The sequence below is a fragment of the Urocampus carinirostris genome, chromosome 1 (genome assembly GCF_059441175.1).
Source record: "Urocampus carinirostris isolate Australia breed hairy pipefish chromosome 1, RoL_Ucar_1.0, whole genome shotgun sequence".
NCBI classification, from domain to species: domain Eukaryota; kingdom Metazoa; phylum Chordata; class Actinopteri; order Syngnathiformes; family Syngnathidae; genus Urocampus; species Urocampus carinirostris.
Genome location: NC_142349.1, coordinates 62626967 through 62646380, shown reverse-complemented (window position 1 = coordinate 62646380; position 19414 = coordinate 62626967). Strand labels below are relative to the sequence as shown.

Sequence of the window (19414 nt, the reverse complement as noted above, 5' to 3'; positions counted from 1 at the left end):
GTCAATAAAATTTGACAACGTTGTGTGTTTGCGTTATTTGTCTTGTCACAAAAAGTTCTCGATGTGAAATATGATCGAACATTGTACGGACGTCCAAGCAAAAAAGCAAGCAATTTACCTTCTCCAAAAAAAAAAAAAAAAAAAAAATCACGCAATGGTCAAGTGCGCGTGTGGGTCCGCCATATTGGAGGGGTAACTCAAAAGAGTCAAGGTAAGAGATATTTTTAATTACACTTTATTTTGAAAATGAACTGAGCGAAGGCACATGTTATGTTTAACATTTGAAAAAGTTCAAGGAAGGCACATGATTAAATACATATTTATCTGAAATATGAATAGAAGAATGTGTATTCATATTTTAGTAATTCAATTTATCCAATAGACTATTTTAGAAATATGTTGCACTATTTTTCATTGTACTATTCTTCTGGTCTTAAAATTCAAGCCAGTCCCCAAGCACTATCTTGTAGTGAATGTTTTTTTTATCTTGACATTCTTCTTTTTTTTTCACCAATCTTTTTTTTCTTTTATTACATGTTAATCCTGGATTTCCCCGTCTATTCTCATTTTGGAAAAAATATTCACTACATTGTTATCAATGACAATAAAGACAATTCTAATTCCCATCTATCCATTATCTGTACCACTTGTCCTCAGTAGGGTCACGGGGGTGCTGGAGCCCATCTATCTTCGGGCAGTGGGCAGGGGACACCCTGAACTGGTTGCCAGCCAGTCGCAGGGCACACGGGGACTGACAACTCACTCGCTCATTGACACCTAGGGACAATTTGGACCGGCCAATCCACCTGAAATGCATGTCTTTGGAATGTGGGAGGAAACCGGAGTGCCCGGAGGAAACCCACACAGGCACGGGGAGAACATGCAAACTCCACATGGGTAGGATGCAGTAGCTGGACTTGAACCTTGAACCTCTGCTCCGTGGGGCTACACGCTAACCACCCAACCACAATGCCGCCATATATTTTAAATTTATTTGTTTGTCATAAGAACCTAGTATTAATAACGGATGGCTGAATTGATGGATAGGTATACGTAGTATATGAATCAGGGTTACCGCAGATCCATGGAGTCCTTAAAAGCATTAAATTCATTACTCTCAAAAAGCTTTAATTGTCATTAAAATGTCTTAAATCCTCTTTTTAAAGGTCTTAAAAATGTGAACACATACTATTTATAGTTTTTTGAAAGAAAAATATTTCGTAAAGTCTTTTTTTTTTCATGATTCATGATAAAAATGCTTATTAATGTAGCACAAGAGTTCAATGAAATTAGTAGTTATGTCAGTTTTAACTGAGGATCCATGATGTACTGTAAACAAACATTTATTTATTGTTTTCCATGTCTATGTTTTTCAGAGGGAAAGTTTTCAAATGGACCAAAATGTGATTTAACAAAATAAATTAAAATAAACATTAGTTTAAAATTCAGTCTAATTCATGTGGTGATTTTTGGTTTGTTCGTTTCATCCATCCATCCATTATCTGCACCGCTTATCCTCAGTAGGGCCGTGGGGGTGCTGGAGCCCATCCCAGCTATCTTCGGGCAGTGGGCAGGGGACACCCTGAACTGGTTGCCAGCCAGTCGCAGGGCACACAGGGGACAGACAATTCGCTCGCTCATTCACACCTAAGGACAATTTGGACCGGTTAATCAACCTGTTTTTGGAATGTTTGAGTGCCCGGAGGAAACCCACGCAAGCACGGAGAGAACATGCAAACTCCACACAGGAGGTTCGATCTCATGACCTCAGAACTGTGCCGCACACGCGCTGACCACTGCGCTGCCGTGCTGCCCTTGTTTGTTTTGATTCCGATATTTTTGGCGACTTGGTCTTAAATTTGATTCCAAAAGCATTAAAGTAGTATTAAAAAGCCTTGAATTTAACTTGCTTTCAGCTGTAGGAACCCTATAAATAAGCATCTCCTTGTCCATACATTTTTACAGCAAACTCAAGTACACTACATTAGATGAATTATCTCAAGATTATTTTTTATGAGTAACCCTTTTTGAAGCTAAAAACTACTCTTTTGTTCCCGATTAGCACAAAAGGCTACCAACTGTATATGCATTTTCTAAATATGTTATTACTATGTTGTTACTAGGTTATTACACTATTACCAGGTTGTAAATTTTAATAGTAGGGTTAAAATAGGCTCAGTGTGCATCTAAAACATTTGCTTTGTATAATGGCACTGAGTTATAGTTAGTTAGTTTATAGTTAGTTAGTTTATTCAACCAATAATCTTCACATAAAAATCATCGGAAATCGTCTCGTTGTCTCGGCTCAGTGAGAATTTTAAAATTTAACAACATTCAACATTCCGAATATGCTACGAAAAACAGAAATTACAATTTACAATTGTTAAAAATTCGGACGTATATATTAGAGACTTATAGAAGTGCTAGGCTTATTATAAAATCAATTTGGGAAAACAATAACACGTATTTAAAGACACGGATGATGTCAAGGATGTCTCTCTCCAGTTAGAAATCAAACTTCCTACAAAATCACACTATCCCATCTTTAGTAGGCTAATTTTATAACCGGCCTGCTCGCTACTCAATTGTTCTTAGGGGGCTACCTGGTACACGTGGGCACCACATTGGTGACCCCCGCTTTATTTGTCAGCAGTTTCCCTGAGAAAGACGCTTTATTATTTCTTCGAACTCTTGAATGGTGGCTTCTTTGTCAGCGACCACTTGGTACAAATTCTGGATGAGCGTCTTCTGCGCGGCGAGTTCACTGCTGAGCGGCGGTCCTGAGCTCGGCTGGATCGGCATCTTCTGCTTGGTGAGCTGACTCAGCACCTCCAGCATTCGTCCCTTCTCCTTCTGTCGAGGAGACAAACGGTGACGGGCGGGTGCTTTTCTTTATTTTTACAGTTCAACATTTTTGTTCTGACCAATAAGGCGTCCACGAGTTCGTCGTCGTGCTTGCTCTTCTGCAGCAGGGATGAAGTCTGAGCTTTAAGGGTTTTGATTTCAGCAGAAATACATTTATTCCTGGCTTTGGAGGCTTCCAGCTCTTTCTTGAGATGATCGTGGTCTCGCTGCAAGGCTTCGTAGTTATCTGAGAGCTTCTGAAAAAACGCCAAACGAGTCTGTGTGTTTTCTTTGTGGGGGGTCAAAAATGATTACTACTAGCCCACCTGCAAGACTTCTCTTTTTTCTTTCTCAGCGCTACGGCTGAAGCTCACGTTCCGGCCTTGGCTTCTAGAAGGCATACTTGAAGTTTCCACTTCGGTGATGTTGGAAATGCTCGATGGAAGGGACCTCAGCTGCCGCTCCAGGTCTCGTACCTGTCACACGTTTAGTTCATTTTTTGTGACGGTCAGTAGTTGGCTTAAGTATTATCATGTAAAATCACACTCCGAGGCACAGTCCTGTATTAATATGTACAAACTATGTCCCTACAACTGCAGAGGTCAAAACAGACCACCTAATCAGAAACTTAGCGAGCTTTTTTAGTGTGGCAAAATGACCTACCGTATTTTCCGCACTATAAGGCGCACCTAAAAGTCTTTATTTTTTTCAAAAGCTGACCATGCGCCTTATAATACAGAGCCCCTTTTATATGGATCAGCACAGTGGCCAGCAAAAACTAAAATGGAAACTAAGAAATGTTTGGCATTTCTTGAATCTCAAGAGTTTAACCTTCCGACTGATATTTGGAACGATGCATTTGAGTGATTGGTGACATCGTACAGACACTGTTTCCGTACATGTCTGAGACACGTATTTGCTTCTTTGCAAGCTTTCGGAATGTTAAGGGGGTAATAAGTTTGACTGAACTATCTGACTGTTTTGTCCACGTTCCCATTGTAGCGCCTTATCATCAGGTGCGCCTTATCTATGGAAAATATAGGACCAAAAACTATTTTTTCGGGGTGCGTCCTATAACCCGGTGCGCCTTATAGTGCGGAAAATACGGTAATTTAAACGTGAAACAAACTGGATACAATCAAACAACTACAATATTCAAAATGGAAAGCCTTGCATGGATCCCATTACTTATTGTGAAATGATGCAGAACTCTTATAAGATTTTCTATGTAACTAGCAACCTACTCCTTAAATGTGTGTTTAATTCTGAAGCTCACCACTGATTACTGTATAGCTTTACTCTAATCATAGAAACATGCTTCCTGTATACAGACATTGATTTTCCAGAACTGTATTTGGTCTCACTACCACCAAATTCTACAAGGTTCAAAATGGATTGAGTGAATATTGAGATTTTTTTCTGTCTTTTTTAAGGTACGATGAGGCAAACAAGCACTATGGTGACATTCTTCAAGAGGACCCAACAAATACGGTGAGACAGTTGCTGGGTTTGCAATGACTTTTTTTTATTTTATTTTTTTATTTTAAATTGACAATTGGTCACATGCGGCGTGATATTTTACCATAAATCATGACCTTGCCGTTTATATAACACCCCTTCTGCCCCCTCCATTCTCATGCTTTGTTTCAGAAGAATTCTTTATTGGCACCGAAAAGGTCTCCAAGCAAACATACCCTGTACAATATCTACAGATCACAACCCGATGGTTCTACTTTTTTGAAGATGCACATCAGATTACTTTCACTTTTTCAATCGTGTTTTTATTTTGTAGGTTTTAAATTAGGCGATCGTGTGATAACAGTCTGTGGTTTGTAATAATCTGTGGTCTGTGCAGCCTTTTGAGACTCCTTGTGATTAAGGGCTATACAAATAAACATGACTGTATTGCATAATGAATGAGACAATCTTAAAGTTTTTATTGTGAGAGCCCCCAAAGAATTCCTCTTTTCACATATTACATACTTTAAAACATATATGTAAAATTAGAGAATTATACTGACAATGAAAAGTTATCAAGTCCTTTAGATCGTTATTCTCAATTAAGTTTTTTTTTTGTTTTTTTTAAATTAACTTTAAGTGAATTAGTTTGTTGAGTAAAATTCAAGTATATTTTGATTCCTAAAATTAACAAATTGATCCGACATTGCAGATGGAAACTCCCAATACATTCTTCACATACAGGATATTTTTCTCAATTAAGTAAAAATAACTTTTATTCATTTTCTTTTATTCAAAATCTATGAAAATATATTTAAAATACACACCTTGGGCCTTATCAGATTATTTTGCTGTTTTTTTCATATGTTTTTTTTAAATTCTACTACCATTCTAAATAAGAAAATAGGATGTTCAAAATGAGAACGATTTTGGTTACTTTTAACAGGAAATCTTTTGGGGAACGTTTGGAATTATATATTTTTTTCTTAAACTGACTAACTAACCAACTAACTACTTCAATTATTCCTTGATTTTGTAATTGAATTGTTTTCCGATGTAACTTACTGAAAAAATAAAGACACCTTGTGGCGCAGAAGAACCCAATGCTAATTTTGAGCATTGAATTTAATTTTCTGCACAGACAATTAGCATTGTCAGTTATAAAAACAGAAGAAGTTGATAAAGGTTTTCTGTGTACACAAAGACAATGCTAGTTTTCCACTAAAAGACGAAGCTCTATTGTATTGAGGTGCAAAACGCGGAGGCAATTTTGCGGCCCCTTACACAATAAAAGCTGTTAGTGTAAATGCTGGAACAAGCTAACACTAATTTGTCTGTCTCACATAATAAATTTACAAAGAATCAGAAAATGTTTGGTATTTTTTGGTAACGTCTAAAAGAATGCCTGAAATAATGCTCACTTCCCTGCACCATATACTGTAATCTTTTGTTTATCGTCGTTAATGGGAACCAGAACCCACGGCGCGAGAAAATCCAGGATATGGCCCCAAATCACCCCATCCACTCTCAGCAATAGTTGACTGATGATAATGGATCACGGCCAAAACAGGGTAGTTCATTTTAGGCAGCCCTCTATAGCACGCTTCAGCGGCCCGAGCCGAAAAAGAAACATGCTCTATCGGCCAACAATAGTCCACTAGGGACAAGGGATCGCAGCCTTAACCATGCATTTCTCCCGACAAAAGTGCCTCCTTCCTTTCCCCACTCGCAGTAATATGAAATTGGGAATGATGGATCATGACCGCAGGAGTGCAGTGCATTCCGACAAAAGAAGAGCAGCCAGCCCTGACAAAAGTACGCTCTGCTAGCCTCAGCTTTCAGCAATATGCGATTGTGGATAATGGATCAACAAAAATGCACTCTGCTGGGTTCTGCTCACAGTAATATACGATCGGGGATAATGGATCGCAAAGTCTTTTTAACCAATAATGCACTCAGGCTGCGAAGTATGAAGCGCAAAATAGAGAGGGATAAAGTCAAGTCAAGTCATGTTTATTTGTATAGCCCTTAATCACAGAGAGTCTCAAAGGGCTGCACAGATCAAAGATTATTGCAAACTACACCATCCCCTGATCTAAAACCTACATGAGGGCAAATACTACACAGATATTGTCAACGAAAAATATAAGTTATTCATATGCTATAGAATAGAAGTGTGTTTTAAGCTTAGATTTAAACATTTCCACTGAGGTTGTAGATCGAACTTACTGTGAGGAGTGTCGTGTTAGCTGACAGGTCAAAAACACAATATTTAAGCTAGTTTTTAGAATCAATGACGGATCTAATGAAGCCCAATTCCCCATCTACCTTAGATTGAAGTACAAGGATCTGCTGTGCACGTCCCCTAAAGCTTCCTGCACCACTCAGTAACTGTTGCACGTTGGCATCATCCCCAACTTCACTTACCAAAACCTGCAAAAATAAAACAATATGAGAAAAATGGGTCAGGGATCACGTTCGATGGAATGCGTTGCACCTTCTGAGCCACTTTTAACTCCTGCTTCAGGAACTGGACTTGGTTGCGATACTCTGAGACTTTGAGCTGGCTGGTGGATAGTTTGTCCTTTAAGGACCGCATTGCTGGGTTTTCCTGTTTTTGCAAACCAAAAGAGACGTGTAAGAATCAATCTAAGGTATTTACCAGGGATGCACCAAGCTTTTGGGCCAATCATTTTTCTGCCAAAATTGAGGAAAAGTGCATTTTTGGTTTCAGCTGAAAACGAGAAGGAAGAAAGAATGAGAGCGTCATCAAAACAGGAGTTCGTCCAAATCTATTCGGAAGTTCATGGGTCCCGCTTCTCCAATGGCTGCACCTTGGCTAGAGGTAAGATCAGGCCTAAAAATATCAGCCCGACCAGACCCGTGTCATGGGTATATAAACCCGAACCCACCCAAACCCGACAAATAAACGAGCGAAACCGGGAGAAAACCGGAGTGCCCGGATGAAACCCACGCAAGCACGGGGAGAACATGCAAACTCCACACAGAAAGGTTCATTCTTATGACCTCAGAACTCTATCGCACATGCGCTAACCACTGCGCTGCCTTGCTGCCGAGCTTTGATTTAATGTTTTACTAAGCTAGATGTTGATTTTCTCACAAAAATATGTATTGTGATCATGTCTTTAGATAGAGAAATGAAATTGTGAGAGAAAGAACTGGAGTAGTCGTGGAACTGAGCAAGCGTGTTGATAAGAGAGTACTGAGTTGGTTTGGACAAATGGAGAGGATGGATGAGGACCGAATGTTGAAGAGGATCTACGGAGCAGAAGTAAATGGAAGGAGACCAAGAGGAAGGCCGCGATTGACGTGGATGGATGGTGTTATGAGTGCACTGCAGGAAAGAGGTCTAAATCTAGTGAAAGCTAGAGCTATTGTTGGTGATAGGAATGAGTGGAGAGGTGTTGTAAAAGGATAGTGGGATGTTTGGGCGCGTTCTAAGGGATGGGTGGGGCACCCGTATGATGCGGCAGGGGTAAACCAGTGAAAGCTGTCGGGCCCTGCTGTTGAACAAAAGAGTGTGTTGTGTCACCCTGACCCGAGTGACATGGCCGCTTTCTTGTGTCCCATTTCATCTGGAGGGACGAAAGCATGACCAACTTAGGTGCCGAGGTGCCTAACTTGTTTGAGTGTTTGGGCATTTGGGTTGGCCATGGTCCCAAAAAATCTGTGTGTGTTTTTTGCTATTTTTTCCCTTTTATTTTCTTTGTTATTGTATTTGTTTGCCTTGCTGTCGGTCACCCCTCTTGAGGGATATGACCAAGGTAGATAAGATAGATAAGTCCGATATATTATCTACTAATGATGATATGATGTGATTATTTTATTCATGCAATACTCTGTTATAATTGTTGGGTTTCTAAATTGTATAGTGTTTAGACCAGGGGTCTCAAACTGAATTGAGTTGAGGGCCTCTGGAGCTAGTGTCCAGGTAAGTTTGGGCCAAATGAGGGTTTCCACAAAAAAAAAAAAAAAAAAAAAAAAAAAAAAACACCCATCAAAAACTGTTCTTAACTATATTTTAAAATAATTCTGTCCAAAGCAACATCTAAAAACAGAAAAAAACTTTAAAAAATTAATGTGAAAATCAATTGCACTTAAAGGGACAGTGTGTAATATTCAGTGCCCACTTGTGGTAAAAAAAATAAATACATATTGATTGAATGATTAGCAAAAATAAAGGAAGTTTTTTTACAAATGTGCATTTTTTTAAAGTACTTATAGGTCGAAATATTTCTGATTATTTTAGATAACATGAGGCTCACCAAAAGGGAACTCACATTGAGTTTGAGACCCCTGGTTCAGGTAGTCAAGGGGAAGGAAGCAAGATAATCCTGTTTTTCCTATAAGCCCTTTTTCTCTGTTTTTTTCAGTTATACTATTGATTTTTCAAACTATTGCAACCTTGTGTGTTTAAGAATAGAGAGGAAAAATATCTATCAATCAATCACTCTTATACCTCCATTATTTATTACTTTACATTGCAAACTTTTGTTTTTTTTGCCAAGCGTTTCACATTTTGGGTATTTTTTGGTTTGGGTAAGTTTTTATTTCAGTGGATCCCTAGAATTTGACACTCTCAGTGCGATTGACAGCAAAACATGTCTTTTTTTGTTTTGTTTTCAATTAAAATGACAGTAAATGATTTCACGTGGTATACTTGACCTCACAGTCTCTAGACGAGCTTTGTTTCAGCCAATCGTCATCCATCTTCTGCCCTTGGGGTGAGCGCAGCGCAGCATCTAACTGCAACAAAAACAAAAAGGAATCAATGAGGCAATCTGACATCGTAACTATCACGCTAAAACGGGTAGACTCACGTCATGCTCAAGTGCTTTAATTCTGTTATTGTTCTGTTTGTTTTTCGTCTTCTCCCGTTCCACTTCGGCGGTCAGATCTCGGTTCTTTTTGGATAACTCTACGATCTTGGCAGCAGCCGCATCGCCCGACATGGCAGACAGACCTTTCCGAGATGGGCATGACAAAATATCAAGAATAGATGGACATTGATGACAGTTTATCTATGGGTCCCAACAGAGATCTATGGGTCCCCAAAATTTAGTGTTATCGAGGTTGAAATTGTAATTCGGTGACAAATAATATAATAAAATCTATATATTCATTCAGTTTTAATCATCAAATTATTAATTCATTTTCTGCATCAAATTGTTGTTGGTAATATACTGATTAAAGGGATAGCCACAAACCTGTCTTTTTTCATATTCTCCTTTTATACTTCCTTTTTTTTTCTTAACTTCTTTATACAACATCATCATTCGTAATATAATGCATCAAAGCAAGTGAGCCGTTTGAGGGCCGGCTCTCTTGAATGAGAGCCGAAAAAGCCGGTTCTCTAAAAAGAGACGGACTTTTCACTATACAACTCAAGATCGGCGTATAGACGAAAACTCGAACGGCGAGACCAAAACAACATCTCCCGGATCTGCCTGACGAAAAGTTTGGAGTGCGGTAAATATTTGTTAAAAAAAAATAATCGGGTAATAATGACAATTTTGTGTCAAAAAAGTTGATTTGAGACTATGCGTCCCCATCAAAAATGATGCATCTAGGCAAATGAGAACACTGCATTCTGTACATCCGTACAAATACTCATTTCATACTGATTTCTTATGAAATAACAGTGATACTATTTCACTATGCTATAGTTTTCTACAGCATCTGTACTATCTAGGGCAGGGTTGGGCAAACCTTGAGTCATGGGCCGCGTTAGGTTAAAAATTTTGCCAAGGGGCCGAGCAAGGAGGAAAAAGATAATTGATTAGTTGTTGTTCTTATGTTTCCCCTCAAACAGACTTACATAAGATACCGCGCCGATACAAAAGATAGAGCAGGCCTATCAAACTTTTCTCATATCGTCGCTGCCAATACTGAAAAGATGTGTCCCCATTTAGCTAAGAAGTCTTTACCTTAATTATAATTTAATAATCCCAAAAATTTTGTGTGTGATTTTTGCTCCTTTTATCCCTTTTTATTTTCTTTGTTTTTGTATGTGTTTGTCTTGCTGTCTGTCACCTCTCTCGAGGGATATGGCCAGGGTAGATAGATAGATCGATAGATAGTCTTTATTTTTAAAAACCCGCCCTCTCCTAGTTTTTAAACTCTTTACTGTGACGGTGACATGAAGAGCATGCTGGGAGCACGCATGCTCACAGGTTACCAGGCAGGTTTGAAGCGATAGCCAGTTTGTTGATGTAGGGCAGTTAGTGATAACCGTCACTAAAGGGTGCGCTTTCACTGTTTATTGTTGGGTAAACTCTAAGCGCGGCGAATAGCAGCACGTACTGTACTGTATTTTTGACTTCGTATCCTGAAACAGCTTTGTAACTAGAGGCAATATTTTCCCGTTCAGGTACTTTCGTATGTAGAGACATTCGTAAGTAGCGGTACTACGTATTATTTACACACAACATTTTCATTTAGCGGGCCGATGTTTTGAAATTCCTTCCTACCCCTTGACATGTCCTACCAATGCCCAGACCAATGCACTCACGTGCACAACACAAAGAACAATTGTGCTCTTGAAAGCGGTGAGTACTTTTGATTTTCATTTTTATTTAGCTTTTATTGCAGTCCTTCAGGCTGTGCTACATTCAGGAAAAGACCAGGCTCGACCTCCAGCTAAAAGCATCAACTGACCAGTGAGGGATGCCAACGCCAAGGTCCTTGCCGGCTAAAAGTAGAGCGACCAAGCCATTAGCACTTTCCAGCACAAAGAGAGCATGGGCAGAGTGCCAGCAGGAAGATCGGGCCTGGGATGAGGAGAAGCGCCATGGTTTTAGTCCAAACCTAACCACAAGGAGAGGAAAGAGATTGTGGTGGCAGAGGTTTTGGGGATAATAGAAGTGTGCTAAAACATCAAAGCAGTGTTACAAAGCTGACAAGTTATCAACCGGAAAATCAGTCAGTTTGATCAGTGGACGATTCTACAGGCAAGAATAAGCTTCCTCATTCATGCTATGTACGACACACTTCCCTGCCCTTGCCACCATCACCAGTGGTTCGGGAATGAGGAATCCTGCAATGCTACCAGCGCAAGCCTGCAGTATATCTTGTCAGGCTGCAACATCGCACTCTCTGAGGGGCGCTATAGATGACAACACGACCAGGTCCTGGGGAAACTGGCTGGGGTGCTGGAGGAGAAAGGGCAGCAGAAAATAACCAGCAGGAAGCCACACTAGATTTGTCAAGGATGGGGGTGAACAAAGAAGCACCAGGTTGAGACACCAAAGTCCTTGTACCCCAACCAGAAGTGGAACATGGGGCAATTCCAGTTGCCCACGGGGATCACAATAACATAATTCTGCCCAGAGATTGTCTATCAACACATGAGTGGTCTCTCTCTTCAAGCTCACAGTGCCATCAGAAGGGGAAATCGACACAGCGCAAGAAAGCCAAGTACAGTGGAACCTCGGTTCTCGACCATAATCCGTTCCAGAACCCTGTTCGAAAACCGATTTCGTCGCTCACCGAAAATCGTTTTTCCCAATAAAAGTAATGTAAAATCGTTTTAATCCGTTCCAACACCCTGCATGTTTACCATGAACATAAACATGAAGCTAACCCAGGCTAATCATACGTTCGCGTTAGCGTAATCTTCCTTACGAAAGATTACGCTAACATGAACGTGTAAAAATAAAAAAAGGATTATGAATAGGACTTTGTGGTGGACGGTGGGGAGAGAAAAATCCTCAAAAGTTTTTCAACCTCTCCCAAAACTTGCAGCAGTTGCTTGCTTATAGCGCTAACATCCTTAGCCGCATCACTCGATTTCACAGCCTCCTTATTCTTTACTATCGTACTGATTGTAGATTTAGCCACGCTGTATTCACTAGCAAGATCGGAAATTCGTACACCTCTTTCATATTTAGCTATTATGTCTTTCTTAAAGGCAATAGTTGGACGAACAACTTGTCTCTTTTCACCTGTCCTGCTTGCACCGACCTTCTTCGGAAGCATAATTAGGGGCTAAAACACCCGTACGCCACTCAGCATCGCACCCTAGCATACCGGCGTTCGAACTCCGAGTTTTTGACCGAACAGCGAAGCAAGAATTTCTCGAAAATTTGGGTCGAACACCGATTTGTCCGAACTGAGAGGCGTTCGAAAACCGAGGTTCCACTGTACTCTGAGCTGGCTGCTGAACGCCGAGAAGCTGGTTGGAAGGCGACAACCTACCCAGTAGAGGTCGGCTGCCAAGGCAACATGGGGCAGTCAGCCTTCTGAAGGACAGAGAAGTGAAAAGAGGGAAACTGAAAAGACCTGGCAGAGAAGAGTAACTTTTGGTTCTAGTTGAAGAGGAAAGACAGGAGCTGAGGAAATAAAACCTAATCCCTGAAAACAGCCGCAGGAGGGGGGAGACATCTATCAGCAGCAAGGGTGGCAGGAAAATGTCCCTGTCAATGCTCCACCAGAAGACATTCTAGCGATAAAAGGAGCAAACGTTGCTGCTTAATGGTTCCTAGCTGACGACCCTGCAATTGAGCCATGGGTAACGGAGGAGGTGCAACAGGCAGCAATGCCAAGCAGGAAACACCAACTACCTATACTTTAATTTGACTCTTTCACTGCTTCAAAATACCGTTTTCTGATGTTGCTTTTAAGCCGGGTATTTTTCTGTGGTAGCTTTCTAGCATGGTGTTTGTTGACCATGGTAAAAACACAGTATATATGTACCCAACCATATATCATTAGTAAAAGTTCTTTTTGCAAGAATTCTGAGTGTAACTGTTGCAGGTTTTACTTGATTATAAAGAAAACTAAATCGCTGCTATCAGGTCAGCCTACGATAGAGTGTAGGATGTTTCGGTAGAATACTAGATTAAAAAGCCTGGTGGGTCCTGCTCAAGCCTGATCTATAGACCCCGTTTACATAGTGCTCTTAGCGTTCACAAAATGACATAACATATTTTTGAAGAACAAGTATTCAGTCTAGGAAAAGTGGCTTGTGTGCGTCCTAATAGAATATTGCATACCAGCCTTGAGAAATACTCTCTCCTGTTCCCATTTCTTCTTCATGTGTTTGAACTCAAATTCTTTCTCGCTAAGCAGTTTGAAGAGACGACCGTTGACGTCGGTCATTTCTCTGAGCTGGTCCAACAAATGCTGACGCTCATCCCGTTCCAGTCTGCAGGGAGTGATGGATAAAGAGTTATTGCATAAAAAATGATGACATAACATTTTTGTTTTTTTTTGTCACCTGTCTTTGATATTGTCTGCTGGAGTGTTTTGGCTCAGTAACTCCATATGCTCACTGAGAAACCTATTCTTTAGTTTCATTTTGTCCATGTGCTCGTCTCCTTTTCCCAGATACTGAGGATTGCTTGCTCCAGTTCCAGAGTCCAGTGTTGTTTCTGTTATAGGGACAAACAGTTTTTAAAAGACCAGCAAAGTAGATTATAGAACAAGTACTATAAATATGTTGAAACAATTTCTTTACATTAAATATTTAAACTTAAATGTTTAACACATGCACAACCTTTGGTGTGGCAAAGTGTCATATTTCCCATTACAGTATTCTATCAGCAGAGTTAATTTTACCTGTGAAAAGTGATGGGTCCCAGGGACTCGCATGCTCAAAAATCTATGGGTCCCAACAGAGATTGATGGGTCCCTAAAATTTAGTCTTATCGGGGTTGAAATTTTAAATCTGCGACAAATATATAGGGTAATATAAATCTATATTCATTCAGTTTTAATCATCACAGTTTATTGGTAATACAAATCAGTTATCACTTCAAGATTTTTCAGTTCCCAACAATATTGTACATTATACAAAATAATATTGCTGAAATAATTATATTAATCTATATTTTCATCACAGTTAATCGGTAATACAAAGCAGTTATCACTTCAGATTTTTCAATTCATATATACTTCGTGGTTTGCTGTCCCGCCACTGTCCCGAAGAAATTCTCCGCTGTTTTTTCGTGCCGGAATTATTGCTGTTGTTATCACTTTCTGCATTATGTTTCGACTTATTACTGACACCGAAGAAAATACCAAGTTTGTGTTGATTTTCACCTTCACTCGACGACAAGCACGACAACAATGACGTAATCTCGAAGCAACGAGATCTCGTTTGCCAAGATCGGGGTGCAGACGAAAACTCGAACCGCGAGACCAAAACAACAATGGCGGATCTGCCTGACGAAAAGTTTGGAGTGCGGTAAATCTTTGTTAAAAAAAAAAGTAATCGGGTAATAATGACAATTTTGTGTCAAAAAAGTTGCGTCCCGGGGATGCACGTTTATTTGACACTATGCGTCCCCAGCAAAAAAAATAATGCGTCTAGGACGCAGGGACGCGGGCAAACGAGAACACTGTATCAGTGCCGGACAATGCAGTTTAAACCTATGCCTTCACTCCAGTCTGAATTAGTGAATACGCCGGTTTGTTCACATTTTTCCAATGGATTCTGTGTTGTTGACTTTAAATTTGTTGAGTATATAAAAAAGGTTAAACTTGTAGATCTGTTGATTTGTATATCTGTAAATATTTTAATATGTGTTTTCATTCAATGTGTTTTACATAACAGATGTAAAGTTTATTCTTATATTAGATAGTTTATCTGTTGTTGCACTGAATATTTAATATTTTTAATTAACATTTTTCAGAGATTCTGAGTTGCTTAAAGTCAACATTAAAATGGCTTAGTATAAAAACATCTTTCGTCACAACACTGCCTTCCAACACAGACTAGCATACAATTGTGCATATTTTAAAATACAGTGTTAGAAAAACTGAGTTTGTGGTTTATTGAAGTATAGTTTACAAAGTAAAACACACAGATAAAAACTTGTCTCATTCGTTTTTCAGCTTCATCTATTTGCGAACCTTTGATTCATTAATCTTCAATTCTCTCGTAGCTGCTTGGTTCATTGTTCTTCCGTGTAGCGTAGAAATCAACACGCCATTGCGGACGAAAATACAGAAGGCATTCAAAGGACAGAAAGTGAGGTTTTGTCTCCGGTGGCACAATAATTTGAATTGCTAGATATGCTAAAGCTTTAGCATCCATGAGCACTTTCGCAAGAAATGCATTTCATGTGGCGTCACATGTCCTCATCCACACAAGCAGAATATGATGGCAGTGGTATATGAGACACATAAAAGTCAGAAGAATGCATAGACGTCGCATTTAATGGTAAAAAAGTTCTGTTGTACAGAATATCAACGTGTTTAAGTTCTATCAAAAAGTTATTTCCTATTGCCATCAAACCTCATGCGGAATGCCGAGTTTGTCCTGTTGCATTACTGGCATAAATGGTCCCTTTATCGGGATGGTAAAGTCAGCTTTTCTTGAAAAGTCTGCCTTGAAAATCTGCAACGACATCCATTTATTTTCCTCCTTCAGGCATTGTGGGTTGAAAACCTTTTTATTAAATAAACGCAATCGAATGTATTTGCTTGTGCAGTGGGTTTTGGTGAATTACCGCCCCTATGTTTGTGAAGGAAGCAATGTTTCTCTAGGCCTTCCTGCATTCAAATTTAAACCACTTTGAAATCTGATTGGCTGAGCCAACAGAGATATCCCAGCTATGCTATGCTTCAGGGGCACCTGCACATAAAATACTGCAAGCCTATGGAAAGATTTCTGGGCCTAGCAACAGGTAATCCTGATATGCGATTGGTTAAATGCTTAGATATGAAAGCACACATTTGAACACAGAGCAAGCAGGAGAGAAGCAATGAAAGAGCTGACGGACTAATATGGAATTATATTTACTGTGATTTGTGGCTTTATTTGGGCAAAGCACAAAACAGCATCAGTCATTTTTTTTAAGTATTGATGGGCAAAATACAGTTAACATCACATGATTCAGATGTGTTTTTTAGGCCAACAGAGAAGTCCACTGCGATATATGTAACAATTCCCATTTGAGAGTTTTTACAACCTAAGAATTATTGTAGCAAATATATTAGAGTATAGAAGTGTATTAACACCAGAAAAATAAGCATGTTTTCACATATTTAAAATTAAAGCAACTAAAGAGCTATCAGAAGAGGCGGAAAAGGGCAGCTTCTGGCTGTGGCTGCGGAGGAATGACAGGAACTGGGGGCCTTCAAGTAACACCTAGGGCATCAGTGGGGTTGGCAGGGAGATTTTCCAGCCATCGCTGCGCCACCGGGAGATGTCCTGGGGTTAAAGGAGTGAAACATCAATGACCGGTGGTCCCCAGCTGATGACCCAGTCAGGCCCTAGTGTTTAGGGCACACAAGCATTCCAAAGGCGCTGGAGGAGGCGCGTCAGGCAGAAATGCCCAGCAGGAAGACTACCATCCTGTATTTCCATTTGGGGGCAGCATGGCGGCGCAGGGCTTAGCACAGTTCTGAGGTCATGAGATCGAACCTTCTGTGTGGAGTTTGCATGTTCTCCCCATGCATGCGTGGGTTTCCTACAGGCACTCCGGTTTCCTCCCATATTCCAAAAACATGCATGTCAGGTTAATTAGCCGGTTCAAATTGTCCTTAGGTGTGAATGAACGAGTACGTTATCTGTCCCTGTGTGCCCTGCGACTGGCTGGCAACCAGTTCAGGGTGTCCCCTGCCCACTGCCAGAAGATAGCTGGGATGGGCTCCAGCACCCCCACGACCCTACTGAGGATAAGCGATGCAGATAATGGATGGGTTTTGATGTGGCGGAACTAGGCTATGCTTATGTTAGGGAATAAGTTTGAATGAGCAGGAAGATAAATATACAGGCGAGAGCAAGGGTCTCCAAACTTTTCTCAAGCCGAGAACTACTTTTTGTTGCTAATTAGCTCAAATGGCACCCAGTTTCTTAAGCATGTGTATACTCATCAGGTCATTACCTAGTTGTTACTATGTTATTACCAGGTTAATCACTGGAAGTAGGGTTTACAAGGACTCGGTCAACCATTGAAAAATTATTTCACTAGAAAATTACAATGACAGCACTGGTGAGCCATTTTCGGAACAGGCATCTCATCTGTCCTTAGCGGCATCCTGGAACCCACAAGCACCTCATCGGAGACCACTGAGCTACAGTGTCAACAATTTAGATCTAAAATTTGGGATTCGGGAGTTTAAAACCAGAATACATTAAAGGAATGAGTAAGAAAGGTTCATTTCAGTAGATGAGAAACAAATTAATTTCCATTGTCGTTTTCATCTAATGCGGCGTGCAACATTTACTAAAATAATAGACTTTAACCATAAGCTACTTAAATCAAATTCCAAACAAAAAACCAAGCGCAATACATTTTTTGATTGATAAACAATGAGAACTTAGACCTGCATGTAGATAATTCGACCAGGGAAACAACAAATACCGACATTGATTGTAAACAAATATAATTAATTTCCTCACCTGCCATTAGATGACGTTTCGTGTTTATTGTCAACACAGGTTCGCTTTCATCCGTTTGGAAAACAGGAAACTCCCCAAAGAATTTTTTTATACCCGCGACAGCTGCTGCCATGGCAACGAAACTTGTTGACAAGATATCGCGAGAACAAGAGAAGGGAGTGCGGATATAATACAGTATTAGTAGGACTGAGTAATTTTATTATGAAAATACGTTTTAAATAATAGAAGTTAATAATAGGGTGTTGAATATGTATATCATAATCGCGCCCAGTGGCAAGGAATGGTAGAACACTGGCGGCATCTTTGCAAGAAACCAGGCGCTTTTGTATGACTGTTTCGCCTTTTATACAACGCCCGTCTTTATAGGTAATGAGTAAAATAGTTTTTTTTTTTTATATAAAAGCAAGTAAAATGGATGGAAATAGTGGCTCACCTGACCAGTTCACATTAAAAGTAGCTTAGGTTACACATAAGTTAAACTTTAGAAGCATTGACTTTCCTCAGCTTGCATACAGCTAAATACAGTGGGACCTCGCTACTTCGCGGTTCCACGTTCGCGGGTTCAGACCTTCGCGGGTCTAAAATATAATTTTTTAAAAAAAGAAAATTATATATATATATATATATATATATATATATGTATATCTCATTTCATTAGCCGTACCGCTTATCCTCAGTAGGGTCGCGGGGGGCTGGAGCCCATCCCAGCAATCATCGGGCAGTGGGCAGGGGACACCCTGAACTGGTTGCCAGCCAATCGCAGGGCACACAAGTACAGACAACTCTTTCGCTCATTCACACCTAGGGACAATTTGGACCAGGCAATTCACCTGAAATGCATGTCTTTGGAATGTGGGAGGAAACTGGAGTGCCCGGAGGAAACCCACGCAAGCACGGGGAGAACATACAAACTCCGCACAGAAAGTCTGGAGCTGGATTTGAACCCATGACATGTTCCCATGACATGAACTGTGCCGCACAAGCACTAACCACTGCGCCGCCGTGCTGCCCTATATATATATATATATATATATATATATATATATATATATATTTATACAGTTATCGCGGTTAATGTGGACCAAAACCACCCGCGATAAGTGAAAATCGGCGAAGTAGCGGCGCACCCTCAAACAAGAAATAAAATAATAATAAAAAAAAAATGTATTCTTATTTTTTAGACCCGGTTAATGGGGACCAAAACCACCCGCAAAAAGTGAAAATCTGCGAAGTAGCGACGCCCCTTCAAAAAAAAAAAAAAAATCTCATCTCATTATCTGCACTCCTTATCCTTATTTGGGTGACGCCACGTCCGCCGAACTCGCTCCGTCGCGCGGCCCGGGAGTTACCTTTTTTTTTTTTTTTTTTTTTAAACCATTACAGACCGCGAAGCTCTGAAGCCGCGAACGTCAAACCGCGAGGTTCCACTGTATATGTATATATTTAAACATTTTTGAAGGGGCGTCGCCACTTTACTGTACTTCATTATTAAACTAATCCACACTATCAACACAGCCCAGAGAATCGTTGGTTTCTCTCTGCCTAGTCTGGAGGACATTGCCTGCTCTCGCTACCTCAGCAGAGCAGGAAACATCATCGATGACTCAAAACAAAAACAAACAGACTCGGAGATTATTTCTTCCCCAGAGCCATCAAAATACTGAAACTCTTGTAAACACACTACTTCAGATGTAAAATTGTTTTTATGCCTATGCTTACTTTGCACAATGTTGCTTATTT

At 40.1% G+C, this 19414-nt stretch overlaps 1 protein-coding gene and 1 long non-coding RNA gene across 7 annotated transcripts; one reads left to right on the top strand and one right to left on the bottom strand.

Annotated features, from left to right (window-relative positions):
* Window positions 1-143: 143 nt before the first annotated feature.
* Window positions 144-11179, top strand: LOC148376505 (uncharacterized). Of its 4 annotated transcripts, none has more exons than XR_015852056.1 (6): window positions 144-211; window positions 3200-3351; window positions 4278-4335; window positions 6830-6956; window positions 7037-7147; window positions 10903-11179. It is a non-coding gene; the product is annotated as an uncharacterized LOC148376505 (long non-coding RNA). The 4 variants fall into 4 exon arrangements; XR_015852058.1 differs by lacking the exon at window positions 10903-11179 and adding an exon at window positions 7453-9445 and having other exon boundaries at window positions 3200-3311; XR_015852057.1 differs by lacking the exon at window positions 144-211 and adding an exon at window positions 2677-2812 and having other exon boundaries at window positions 3200-3311.
* On the bottom strand, window positions 339-17772 carry LOC148376504 (coiled-coil domain-containing protein 13-like). 3 transcript variants are annotated; one of them, XM_088347897.1, is made up of 10 exons: window positions 17675-17772; window positions 13541-13694; window positions 13317-13468; window positions 9144-9286; window positions 8989-9069; window positions 6800-6913; window positions 6631-6735; window positions 3171-3320; window positions 2925-3101; window positions 339-2853 (listed from the first exon to the last, which is right to left on the bottom strand). In XM_088347897.1, exons 1-10 carry the CDS (start codon window positions 17679-17681, stop codon window positions 2647-2649), a joined length of 1290 nt encoding a protein of 429 aa, XP_088204023.1. In that variant the 5' UTR covers window positions 17682-17772; the 3' UTR covers window positions 339-2646. The 3 variants fall into 3 exon arrangements, with proteins under 3 accessions (XP_088204023.1, XP_088204039.1, XP_088204031.1); XM_088347913.1 differs by having other exon boundaries at window positions 339-2850; XM_088347905.1 differs by having other exon boundaries at window positions 2925-3098.
* Between the last annotated feature and the right edge of the window lie 1642 nt (window positions 17773-19414).